The following is a 13,292-nucleotide window of genomic DNA, read 5'->3' on the forward strand; positions in this document are numbered from 1 at the left end:
ACAAGGAAATGAGAAATATGATGATTGTCAAAGTGCATGGTGGAATTACAGTTTCTATTATCCAAGACAAAGTTAGAGATGCTGTTATAATGGCTAAAACAAACAGTGCTAATGGAAAAGTTGAAACAATTTTGTTCTTAGATGAAGCAAACACAACAGAAGCAATTTATGCCATCAAGGAAGTTGTCTGTGATGGAAGTGTTAATGGAGAAGAATTTAAAGATGTTGGTTTAAGAATTGTTGCTGCTTGTAATCCTTATAGAAGGCATTCAGAAGAAGTTATCGCGAGTATGGAAAAATCAGGACTTGGATTTAATGTTAAAGCTGAAGACACCAAGGATAAATTCGCTGGTATTCCAATGAGACATCTTGTTTATCGAGTGATTTCCCTTCCTCCAAGCATGTTGCCATTGGTTTGGGACTTTGGTCAACTTAGTAATGAAGCTGAAGGAATCTATATCAAACAAATGGTTTTAAAATTGCAAAATGAAATAAATGCTTGTAAGGATTTGCCAAATTTGGATCCAAACATGAATGAAGTTATTACAAAGGCTTTGCTAACATCTCAAGATTACATGAGGAATCTTAAGGATCTGTCAAGTTTTGTAAGTTTAAGAGATGTGGAAAGAACAATTCAAAGTTACAAATGGTTTTATCATCATTTGGAATATCTTAATGCTATGATTGATGAGGCAAAAAAGTCAGATAGAAGAAAACAAAACCAAAACTTTGAAGTGGATCATGCTTATAGGGCTCTAATATTGTCGTTAGGAATGTGTTATCATGCCACTTTAGAAAACAGAAAGAAGTACAGACAAGTTATTACACAAGCTATTTCTAATGCCCATACAACAATAAATAAAGAAGAATTTTTGATGGAAATAATTGCTTGTCAAAATGTTTTTATTGATGCTGTTGATTTGGAAACAAACATTGCCCGAAATGAAGCCTTAAGAGAAAATGTATTTATGATAGTTGTTTGTGCTGAAATGAGAATTCCTTTGTTTTTGGTTGGCAAGCCCGGAAGTTCAAAATCACTTGCCAAAACAGTTGCAACAAATGCAATGAGGGGGCAAACATCTAACAATGAATTATTTAAAAGGTTAAAGCAAATTCAAGTTCTTTCATTTCAATGCAGTCCTGTATCTGATGCAGTTGGTATTGAAACAGTTTTTAGTCAATGTGCTCAACTACAAAAAAATCAGGACTTGAACAAATATGTTGCTGTTGTTGTTTTGGATGAGATAGGTCTTGCTGAAGATTCTCCCAAAATGCCATTAAAAGTTTTACATCCCTTGCTTGAAGCTGGTTCAACTCAGTCAAGCAATATTGAAACTGAAGCCTACAACAAAGTCGGATTTGTTGGAATTTCAAACTGGTCTCTGGATCCTGCTAAAATGAACCGAGGAATATTTGTTACAAGAGGTAAACCTTCTAAAGAGGATTTGCAAAAAACAGCTAAAGGAATTTTTGAATCAAATGAATATAAGATTCAATTGGTTGAAGGAATGATTAAATCAGTTACGAATGCATATCTTAAGATATATGAAGATCAAGACAAAGAATTTTTTGGTCTACGTGATTATTATGCTTTGCTAAAAATGATGTTTTCTTTAATCTCCAAAGATAATGAAATAGAGTCATATCTCAAAATTGGCACATTAGTTTTACGTAACTTTAGTGGTCATCAGGCTGATACTTTGGCTGTGTTTAGGAGGCATTTATCTAATGATTTTAATTGTACTTATAATATTAACATATCTGTTATAGATCTTATAAAACAAAATTTGGACTTAGAATATGAAAGTCGATTTCTTCTTCTGTTAACCAACCAATATGCTGCAATTAGTTTACTCAATAAGGTTATGGATGGAAAAGATTATGTTGTAATATTTGGATCAAGCTTTCCACGAGATTGCGACTATACTGAAATATGTAGAAATATCAACCGCATTAAAATGTGCATGGAATCAGGAAAGCCTGTTGTTTTACTTAATCTGCGAGATTTGTACGAGTCTTTGTATGATGCTCTTAATCAGCATTATGTTACTTTTGCTGGACAACGTTATGTTGACTTGGGTTTGGGTGGCCATCGAGTAAAATGTAGGATTGCTGAAGATTTTCGACTCATTGTAATTGAAGAAAAAGGGGTTGTATACAAGGAATTCCCTATTCCACTTATAAATCGGTTGGAAAAACATATTTTTGAAATGAGTTCTGTTCTTACACCAGAACAAGAAACTTTGGTGAACATGTTAAAAGAATGGGTAAGCAAGTTTAGTCAGTTGAAAAATAAGGCAAAAAAAAGAATGTTTGCTATTGAAGACACATTTGCTGGCTATCAAAATGATACTGCTGCCTCTGCAGTACTCAAATGTGCAGATCAACATGCAGATGACCTTGAAAAACAATCCAAGTTAGTTTTACTTCAATCTGCTTCTTATGATGGAGTTTGTCGTCTTTCAAAATCAAATTTAAAGAAAGGAGTGGATGAAATCCTAGACACTTACTTCAACATTCAACATCATGATAACTTTGTAAATTTGTTAAAAGTTGAGATTAAAAAAGAAATGTGTTGTAGTAGTTACCTATCCGTGTTTGAAATTACTTCATTTTCCCATATTCTTAACGACCAAGGTCGCAAAACTTTAGAATCCTTGTTAAATTTGCCTAGCAACCATGTTATGTTAATTAACTTACAACAATTTCAAACTGAACAGGAATATTCTGGACGGCTGGATGAATTTTTTAATTTTTCCGTGCTTAATAAGGATTTTGAAATTTCAAAGCAGAAAACACCTTATGTGTTATTGATTCAATGTACAAATGCCCAAGAAAACAGCAATTTAATATCTTGTGCAAAATACTCAGCACTTGATAAAATTAAATCTATTAAAAAACAAGTTGCAGAATTTTCTTCAAGAATTCTAATTTGCTTTTTGTTTACTTTGGAAAGACATTCAGATAATAACAAGGAACGAAAATCGTTTACAAGTTTTCATAGCAAGGATTGCACTTCAATATTTGTTGATGAACTTCAAACATCAAAAAATTATATTGGATCAGTTAGTTTTTTGCAAAACAAAACCATTTTACAAGTAATTGAAGAAAGCTTACAAATGCTTAATGAAGATCAAAACGAAGAAAACTGCCAGTTGGACTTAAATGCTTTAATACGACAATGTACTCCAGAATCAGTCAGCAAATTAATCAATAAAACTAAAAATTTAAGTCGAAATAGAGTCAAGATTTTTTTTGATGTTTGTTTTAATAATGAAAATATATCCTATCAATTTTTTGATATACTTTTAAATAGAATTTTTTTACTTCTTGGAGAAAGGGAAAAGTATGTTGGAACAAAAGAAAGCTGGGTTGTTACTGAAGCTTGCTCACCACAAGCTTTGCAAGAAGGTGGAACTTTCACTAATACCCTTTGGTTAAAGTTAAGAAAAGTCACTGCTGTAGTTCTGGCCAAAGTTATTTCTGTGGTAGATGTTGACAACAATCTAAACATTCTTATTGAATCAAATAATAACCATATACTAGAATTATGGCTCACAATTTTTAGTTCAGTTCATTATTGTAAAATTATGTTTGAAGGCAATTTTGGTGGAGCACAATTTATAATTGAAAATAAGGCAAACTTTACCAACATGTTTCCATTTAGTCGAATGATATTGGATATTTTATTTAGACAATGGTCTCTTGCATCAGTTCGTACTCTTGATAACTCAACATTGGAAAATGACTTGTTTTTTAACAGAATTGAAAAGGCAAGAATTCATGGATTTCTTGTGAAAGCAGTATCTCATAATGCAAGGGAGGTATTAGAATTGTTTGTTCATGACCTGGTTCATCTTTATTACAAATCACAAACGGAAGACACAAATTATGAAATGGAGTTTCAGGCTGTTCAAGATTCACTGATATCATTCTTTAATGTTAAAAGAAGGATTAGTATCACTCACAAAAACCCATTGGTTGAAGTCTTTGTTTTGTTCATGAGTATTCACGCGGAATTAATTCAATATTCTGAGATAGTAGCTTCTTGTTCTGATATTCTTGTTCATAGAGGAGATTGGGTGGATCAACAAGAACTTAATACTAGCTTCATTTTACATGCCTCAGCATTTTCATCAATGGTTTCCTACATTAAAGAACAAGCCTCTGGTATAGACAAGGTTAACACTTGTCAGTTGTGGAAATCTAGAGTACTTAAAGTAAAGCAAGTCTCGGACAAAATAATTGCAAGTGGCCAAGTGCCAGAGGATATTCAAACTACTTGGAAACATCTTGTGTTTGTAGATTTGTTTATAGATCAACTTATACCAATTTCAAATACCAACAGTCAACATTATCTGTCCACCTTGGCACCATTGGCAAGAAGGTTATGGAAAGGAGCCAGCACTGTCCAAGATATGTCAGGTGTAAGATTTTTAAAAATAATTACAACTACCCTTCAAGGTTGCACAAAAGATGTTAGATTAAAAATTTTGTGTAACTGGGAAGATTTAAAATGCAAGTCCTGCAAAGCAGATAAAGTAGACACACCTGTTATGTTACCATGTCGCCATTTTGTTTGCCAAAAATGTGTTCCAGTAAATGAGGATGTGGTAAACTGTCCCAAATGTAGAAAGTTGGTTGCAAATCTTCAGGACCTAACACCTGTTCAATTAAACAAAGAGCAAACGAAAGAATATGAAAGTTTTAAGAATTCATGTACAAGCTTCTTTTTGGAATATCTTTCTACATTTTGCTTTCCCACAGAAAATGGGCATGATGTTAATTTAAAACCATTAGATCAGAAAGTATTTGAGATTTTAGAAAACTTGGTCATTTGCGACAAAAAAACAAAGATTATCTCACCACTTCAAAGTAATTTTGATGAAAGTCCAACAGCATGATCATATATTTTACAACTTTTACTTCGTTGCAATCCTGAGCTGGTACAAACCCAACTTAATCACCATTTTCAAACAATGGGAGATGTTCTTCAGGACAAAACTGTTTTAATGGGGGTCTACATTCAATGTGTTCAAGATAATCTCAATAATGAACTTCGTTTGGGCTGGAATTCTGTTGAATATACAGTTAATACTGAATTTGCACTCCATTTATTTGAAGAATGTCAAAAACTAACAAAAAATACAAGAAATTTCAACCAAGTTCAACATCTTGATATGTGTGCAAAGTTGCAGTTTGTTACAAGGGAATGTCTTAAATGCATGAAAGCTATGGCTGAAAATAGACCAAAAAACTTTGAAGATCACCAAAATATGGAACTTTTGATAAATCGCCTCTGTATGTTTTGCAAAACTAAAAAGTATCTTATTATTCAACAATATTTGATCAAGTGTTTATGTCGAAGGCATGGTGTTGGTGATTTTGATTTTCTTTTAAACAATGAAAACTACAGAAAATGTCTTATTCCTGAAAATTTGCTTCCACCTGAAGATGCTGATGACTCAAATTTTTATCGACAATCTGATTTGTTTATTTTAATTGGAGATATTTATACACAAGCAAAATCACTTTTTCTTGGTATTGCATCAGAAGATGACTTACCAGGACTTGTTCAAAAACTTATTTATCTAATTCAGCAATCTAATGACAGTCTTATTCAAATTGCTCTGGCTTTATCTGCATGGTGTGTTCATGGTAATGTAACTAATCAATTAAAAATGGAAGCTAAGAATTACATATATCACTATCTTCAGTTAAACCAGCCAGGAAAAATTAACCAACAATTATTTGAGGACATTTCAAAAGGTGAACTAAATGTTTACCAACCACTTAATGCAACGGCAAACTTACACTACAAAGTTGTTGAACTTATTTCCATGGCAGGAATTGCCTTCCACAACAAAGACGGGTTACCAAACTTTTTCACGCAGATTATTGTAGATCCAAGCCTAATACCAAACATGTTTCTCCCTACTATGCCACAGTCCAGTTTCTTTGAAGTGAAGGATGTTTTAAAACAAGAAATCAGTCACAATGTTTCTCCAAAGGCATACATGTGTCCTAACAACCATGTCTATTTTATTGGTGAATGTACAAATCCAGTCCAAGCTGGAATATGTCCTGAATGTAAATGTAAGATAGGTGGTCGAAATTATGGATTGCTTCATGAAGGAAATAGAGTTGGTGATTTAACTGAAGCTTCTCAAGCTGGCTACCTGTTAAAAGAATCAACTCAAACAACCGTTGCACCAGAGCGAAAGTTGACAAAGTTGTCAGTTTGTGCAATTAGAATATGTTTGCATGCTTCTTTCTTACTTAATGCACGGCAAAACAACAACTTAAACAGGTGGTGTATTAAGTTCTATTGTGTTTTGCATTAGACTTTAGTTTAATTTTTGTTCAAAATGTTTATACAATTTTTTTATGCTTTTAGAATTCTAAAAACAAATGGTGGTCAAGCTGAAGTTATTCAGTTTTTACTAAGACATCTTGTTAAAGATTTAACCAATCTTGGAACATTCTTGGGAAAGAGTTTTGATGACACTCTTATTATTATGCATCAAATTTTGCGTAAAATAAGAACATCGCAGGTATAAAAAATTTGTGATTGACTTTATTTTTTATACAAAAAACTTGCATAGTTCAAAACTTTATTTTATTACAGACAAACCCAGCAGAGAATAACTGTTCATTGGCAAGTATGAAAAACAGAGTTATTTGGGAAGAAATGTTTCAAAAAATGTTTCTGTCATTGGTTTTTAAAGACACTGAAAAAATTATTCAAGAAAGTCAAAATGCTTTGATTAAGGCTGGAAAACTTGCTGAAGAACCCCTTCAAAGGTTTCTGTAATTTATTTTAATATGTAGCCTATGATAAGTTATTTAAATTACAAAACTCGAAGTGTCCATAGTTTTGATATGTTATTTTATTTCAATATCACTTAACCGCATTTTTAAATAAAGTTTATAATTTAACGAAGTTCTATTACCAATATAAATATAGATTAGTTTTTGAGCTAAACGAAGAAGTGCCAGTAAAAGATGGAATAGTTCTCTGGGATCATCCAAATTTGTGGAAATATAAAGTCAACATTGACATGCAACATCTTAGGCAAAAGTTAGAGGCTGTAGATGCAAAAGCTGGAGGTAAAATAATATTGGGGTTTGTTAAGTTTATGAATATTTAAATTTTTATATTTCTGATATTGTGTTATCAGGAGAGGGAAGTGTTTTGAAACCACTTTTGGAGATAGAAAACTTGAATTATGTTCAATATATTGAAACCATTGCCCATGTTCAATCAACTTTAATAACAAGGTAAAACAAGGAAGTAGCTGGTCAAACTTCACATGAGCGTTATTCTAGAATATCAAAAACTTATGGCACATTTAACACTTTAAATATAAACAGATACAATCAAAGAATAGATATGTCTGATTCTGATAAGATCACCCTCAATGACTTTTTGTTGGAAGATGAAAATTTATTACAAGAGAAATTGTACATGTACATCACAATTTGGAATCAGGTTATTATATTTTTAGTATCTGTTTTTTATTAATACTTTTTGTTTTTATGCATGTTATATTTTATAACATGTATTACCGATTACTCTTTAATAAAACAATGTTGTATAGATTCGCCATTTGTTGGAGAAAACAGATTTGTACAACACAAACAGAGAATACTTTAGGGAAAACATGACCTTAAACAGCCCAATATCAATGTGTTTACCCAACAACAGGGGGAGAGGGTGCTGTGGTCTTGTTCTTATGGAATATTTAATTAATATACAGAACAATCTTCTTGCAAACTGCAGAGACAACATTGTTCCCAAACCAAAGTATTTAACTGCCTAATTTCTACCTATATATTGCAAAATGAATATGTAATAACAATTATTTGTGTTTTTTATTAATATTTGTTTTATTAAGGTTTGAGTTAAGTGATGTAACCCAAGTAGATAGGGAAAATCTGGTTTGTATTGAGGAAGAAAGAGATTTAATGCCGTTAGTATTAGCCAACTCTCAATATGAAGCAACTGCTGGTAACAAAGAAGTTACTGGCATCACTTACAATATTGGGTTGCTCGAAAAAAAGGTTTTTTTACTAATACATTTTAAAACATTTTTTGGGAGAGTAAATTTCAATATGTCCCTATTAACTTTAATAACTAAATGTTATAACTAGCTTTAAATGACAAACTTTATTTTTTTTCAGGTTGTGGAGAAATTTATTTTAAGAAAAGCTATCATTAACATCAAGGTAATCAATTGCCTTTTTATTTGGTATTTTTATAAAACTAAAAAAAAACGATCAAATTGATATTTAAATTTGCAAAATTTATTTAGAGCATTCCAAGGATGCAATATCCACAAGACATGGGCTTAGGAAATGAATGGAAAACAATAAACAATTCGGTGGAACAGGTAACTTCGATAATTTATTAGTATACAATAAGGATTGCCTGCCGCCTTTTAAATTTTGGTTTATCACTTAAAGTTGATAGAGTTTTACCTAAACGATTTGTATGATTGTCATATCACCTTCTTCGACTTGCAATACTTCGTATACAGGTTCCAGTACCACAAAGAATGTGTACCATGATTGATGAAAATGCTGAAAGGGGAAGAACTGCTGACATTTGTGAGGCTGTCAGAACACTAACTTTGGTGATTCAATTTCTAGCAAAGGTTAGTTAAGGTTTTCGATTTAAAATATTTTTCCTAATTAATTTATTATTATGTTATAGCTAGTTTGGTGTTAATGAAAAAACTAAGTTGTAATTTTTCAAATATCATACTTAGTCTGCAGTGATATTTAATGGTCTTGTTTTTATCGGATAAATATAAAATAAAGTAAAATAAATTGAAGCAAATTAATCACACATTTTTTATTTAAGCTTGGTGGTGAACCAGGTCAAGGAATTTGTGATTATGCAGAGAAAGACATCATGCTTCCAGTTGATGAAACAAACAACATTTTTATCCCAAAAACTGCACAAATCAAACATTGTTTGTCGTTGTTTGAACGACTTTCGTGGCACAGAGCCCTAAGATTGTTTAGAAATGGACAAAATCCATTTGAGAACATTTTGGCAGAAAGTAATATTTTTTCTGCTATAACATTTATAAAAAATTTATAATTTTTTAAAATTTTATTTTTTTTCCATTTTTAAATGCATATTTAACTTTAAACTTGTTATTCATTTAGCTGAGGTTATTAACGATGATGAGTTAAAAACCAAACTTTGTAGAAGTCTTGCACAAATGAACATTCAACGCTTACAGTTTGAACTTAATGCTTTGCTTATGCTTGGACCAGAAGCCAGCCCTGATTGGAGGTAAACAAATTTATGTTAATATGTAAATCATAAATATTTGCAAAAAACCATAAAGAATGTGCAAAACCATTATGGAGTTTAAACTATACAAATATTGAAATAAAATAATATTTTTTTTCCATATTCATATTAGGCTAAAAAATTTGTAAAATTTTTTTGGTATTTAATTAAATTATATTGATGTAATGGGAATCTTTTACAAGTTAAGAAATTAACTTAGATATTTTGTACAACTTTCAAATATTTGTTTTAGTTTATCCGATGTCTTGCTGGCCTACCTTGAACAGAAGTACGATAACGAAGATTTAGATCATTCTTGGTGCGAGAAATTACCTGAAGAAATATTGTACAAACATGCTGTCCATGTATTTAGTCTTTCAATACAAGTTCAAGCAAATTAATTGACTGTATAAAGTGTTTTGATTTTTCTTACAACATTCCATGTAAATAGTTTTAAATATGTATGCAAGAAAAAACTTATATTATTTTTTGTAATTAATGTCATTTCGTCGGTTTTATACTTTTAAAAATAGCCTTAAATTTTAACTTTTTATTTGGTGGAAGTAGACAACATTATACTTGTTTGTTCATCGTAGATCTTAGAAAAAGTTCATGATATATTAGCATAGTTCAACCCAACTTGATTTTGTGTTTATGTAAATTTACCAAATTCTTCAATAAATTTAGCTTGCTTTAAATATCTTGTTATATTGCTATAGGTTTAAAAAATGTTTGATATAGGCTACCATAAAAAAATTATGTAAGATGATTTAAGTTAAAACTTTGTATAGTGTTTATTTTTCAAAGAAAAAATGTCTGACTTAAGCTTTGACATAAGTTGACTTTGACAGTTTTGATTACTATTGTATACCATTTCTTGTTACTTACCTGCTGTTCGATTTTAGCTCTAGAGGAGTTCATATTCAAACCTTTAAACCTCTGTAGCGAAGAAAGTTGTTTATACCTAGTCGCCACAGTGCCTGTACAACCAACAACAGGAAAAAAACTTCGTGACCTTTCCTGAATCTCAAATATTTTTTGCGTAATGATTTGTATGATAAGGCAAAAACATGAATTTATTTTGTCTGTTAACTAATATACACGGGTTGTAAAAAAAATTTCTATAGGTTGTTCTAATATTTATGATTCCAAATTAAAATGTTTTTTTCAAGTCACAATTTATACATTTTAAATTTAAAACAAATTAACGTTAATATTTAAGTAAATTTGAAGGATACACGGAATTAGTAAATTATTCTTCATTAAATTATTTTAATTAATTTCTATAGGATTTAATTAATTTTTATATTTTACTATTTTAATTCCCACGGGGGAATCCCCGTTAGGTAATTAAAGTTAGTGTCTTACCGTAACGGTAATGTTACTTTCTACGTTCTTGTTTAAGTCTTAACATGTAGACAGGTTGTTATTTATTATACAGGCAGAGCAAAAGTGTTTATATTAATGTGTTTTTTCAAGACCGTGATATTTATTTAAGGTCAAGGTTAGCCAGTCAGTCACTTCGGCCTGAAAATTATATTTAAAACAGCGGGAAGTTCACTTTTTGATTACCAGTTTTCTAGGTGGTATTTAAAACAAAATAGGCTTTAAATTATATTTTTTTTATACATAATCTGCTCTCTCGTGGAATTTTTTACAGTTTAAAGACGTGCGCTTTTTGGCATTAGAAGCGAATGCGTTATGAAAGAACGTATTTTTCGAATTAGCATCGTTATTTTAAACAATATTTAAACAAAATTGATCGATCTTTTATAATTGTTTTTATTAATAATAAGCAAAACAATGTTATTAGCCACTTTCAGTGTCATCTTTTCAAATTGATGCCCAAAAATTAGCAAAAACAAGCTTTATAGTGGCGTATTTTGCGAAAAACATTTTGGTATTTAAAAAAATATTTAAAGAAAATTAATTATTTTATTATTAATTTTTCATAAAATAATTTACCTTTATATGCTAATATTTATTTTACTTTGTTTTGGATTGATGCCACGAAATTGGTAAAAAAACGCTTTAAAGAAGCGCGCTTTAATACGACAAAAGTAACGTGAGTTTTTGGTTTGTTTTTTTCGCGAAAAAAGTCGGGGAACGAATTGCGTATTGTACTGTACATTGCAACGTTTGTGGCAGTAAGGCTTTGATATCGCCCAGATGTGCAAACAGGTAAATTAAATAGTCATTAACTTGTAAAAAATAAGTCGTGATAGCGCGAAAATCCGACGTATGGAAAATACAGTAACCTCATCGCTTAAAAGCGCGTGTTTTTAATATATTTTTTGCAAGTTTTACCGGCCGAATTTTAAAAGTTAACACGGCAATTAAGTGTCAACATATTTTTTGACAATGACAAATTAAAAAATACATACATTGTGCCTTTTTTGTTTTAAATATCGCTTTGGATTGAGTCATTTTGTTGCAAAATACGGCTGGTTGACAATTCACGTACCATATTGTTGCCTGATTTTAAATATTTAATTTCTTAAATTTTAGAGTGTAAATCAAAAAAATTAACACTGTACCTTAATAACAACACGATTTTGCACCATATTTGTTTAAAAAAAATGGTTTGTGCATATTTTACTTAAAAAAACATCTTCAATATCGTCAGTTACTACGCAAAAACTAATATTTTGGCGTAATTTTATTACGCGTTTTAAAATAAAATCCATGGGCTAAGGTGGACGCGGGACGAAGCTTTTTTTTATTTATTTTTTTTGCAAAATGACAGTGAATAATAAGATATATAATAAATATTACGATAATGAGACGGGGAAAAATAGCAAAATTAATTTAATGATTTAAAACTTGCGATAATTATTAATGTTTCGACAAAGATTTTATATAAGGGCATGGTCACCAAACAAATGAATGTTATTTATTTATATTAGCTATAAAATGCCTTTGTTAATAACATTTAGAAACTTTGTATATTTTCAGGATAATAGAAAAACATGTTTTTGTTAAAAAAGTTGTTTGTCAAAAATGGGACAAAGATGGAAGATAACGAAATTCTAGATTTGCTGGTTCCTGTTTTTGCAACAGGCTTAAATCTTGAATGTTTAGAGAATCTTACAGAAGGTCTTAAAAAATCAAGATGCATTACACATGGTAAATTTTTTTATAATATTTATAATTGTAATTTATGAGAAAATTTTAAAGAAACTTGTGTATTGATAGTTGTTGTACTCTTTAAACAGCATTGTATTATTTACAGTAAATAAGATAAATTTAAAAATATTTAATTAAATTTTTGTTTTAAGATGATGCCAATGAAGTAAAAATATTTAGCAAAGATGATCTAATACAAAAAATCAATCGACTTTTTGTAGCAATAAAAGCACATTGTAAAGCTGGCTGGGCATACAACATGCATAAGTAAAAGTTGTTTGAAAATTTGTAATTTTTTAATAAGTACAAAGTTTCAACTTTTTTTTAGATCCTGGTAATGATGAGCACTTTTTGTGTGAAGAAGTTGCAGCAATAACTGAAAAAGCTTTTGAACCTGATTGCACAAAATTTTTGTGGATATTAAAATCCTGGCATTTATTAAATGATCAGAAAAATCAAGCTGCTTTAAAACATTGTGCTTTCCAGCTAGGAATAGTTTTTAGGTAACTACTATATAATTACAAATTGAAATTTTATTAGGTAGATATTTATTTTTTATGTGTTTTTAGAAAGAAATTGGACAGCAGAAAAATTCTTTTACATATTTGTAATTATGTTGCTAAAAGTGAACTTGATTCTGAAAGAGTCTTAAACTTAATTGAGACGATGAAATCTGCTATTTCACCATTTCAATCTGAGGATAATCCTGTATTTGTTATTAGATTTTTTAATATTTAAGAGTTAAATTAAATTTAAGAATTTAAGAAAGTTTTTTTTTGGTATTTAGTCACTAGTTAGTAGGATCAAATTTGTATGCAAATAATTTTTTAACAACATTTTTAATTTTTAGTCACTAAGA

At 30.2% G+C, this 13,292-nt stretch overlaps 2 protein-coding genes and 1 long non-coding RNA gene across 3 annotated transcripts in view; all 3 read left to right on the forward strand.

Moving 5' to 3' along the window:
- LOC145743145 (E3 ubiquitin-protein ligase rnf213-alpha-like) overlaps positions 1–4,904 on the forward strand; it is a 28,393-nt gene extending 23,489 nt beyond the window's left edge. Inside the window, 1 exon segment of the mRNA XM_082561053.1 lies at positions 2–4,904. Within this exon segment, the coding sequence (XP_082417179.1) occupies positions 2–4,904 (4,903 nt within the window).
- Positions 4,834–9,999, forward strand: LOC145743148 (E3 ubiquitin-protein ligase rnf213-alpha-like). Its single transcript, XM_082561055.1, has 14 exons — positions 4,834–6,310; positions 6,398–6,554; positions 6,629–6,804; positions 6,968–7,110; positions 7,182–7,281; positions 7,375–7,492; positions 7,602–7,807; positions 7,899–8,064; positions 8,185–8,229; positions 8,316–8,393; positions 8,541–8,657; positions 8,867–9,068; positions 9,178–9,307; positions 9,561–9,999. Exons 1-14 carry the CDS (start codon positions 4,980–4,982, stop codon positions 9,706–9,708), a joined length of 3,117 nt encoding a protein of 1,038 aa, XP_082417181.1. The 5' UTR covers positions 4,834–4,979; the 3' UTR covers positions 9,709–9,999.
- A 2,276-nt stretch (positions 10,000–12,275) lies between these two features.
- On the forward strand, positions 12,276–12,930 carry LOC145743149 (uncharacterized). Its single transcript, XR_014280986.1, has 3 exons — positions 12,276–12,433; positions 12,586–12,700; positions 12,762–12,930. It is a non-coding gene; the product is annotated as an uncharacterized LOC145743149 (long non-coding RNA).
- The last annotated feature ends 362 nt before the right edge of the window (positions 12,931–13,292 follow it).

Source organism: Corella eumyota, chromosome 2 (genome assembly GCF_963082875.1).
Source record: "Corella eumyota chromosome 2, kaCorEumy4.1, whole genome shotgun sequence".
In the NCBI taxonomy this organism is placed as follows: domain Eukaryota; kingdom Metazoa; phylum Chordata; class Ascidiacea; order Phlebobranchia; family Corellidae; genus Corella; species Corella eumyota.

Excerpts from the sequence above, each read along its gene's own strand:
- LOC145743148 (XM_082561055.1), top strand. The coding sequence starts at position 4,980 with ATGGGAGATGTTCTTCAGGACAAAACTGTTTTAATGGGGGTCTACATT. Across the intron at positions 6,311-6,397 it reads CAAAACAACAACTTAAACAG|AATTCTAAAAACAAATGGTG; the intron begins GTGGTGTATTAA and ends TTATGCTTTTAG. Across the intron at positions 8,394-8,540 it reads TAAACAATTCGGTGGAACAG|GTTCCAGTACCACAAAGAAT; the intron begins GTAACTTCGATA and ends CTTCGTATACAG.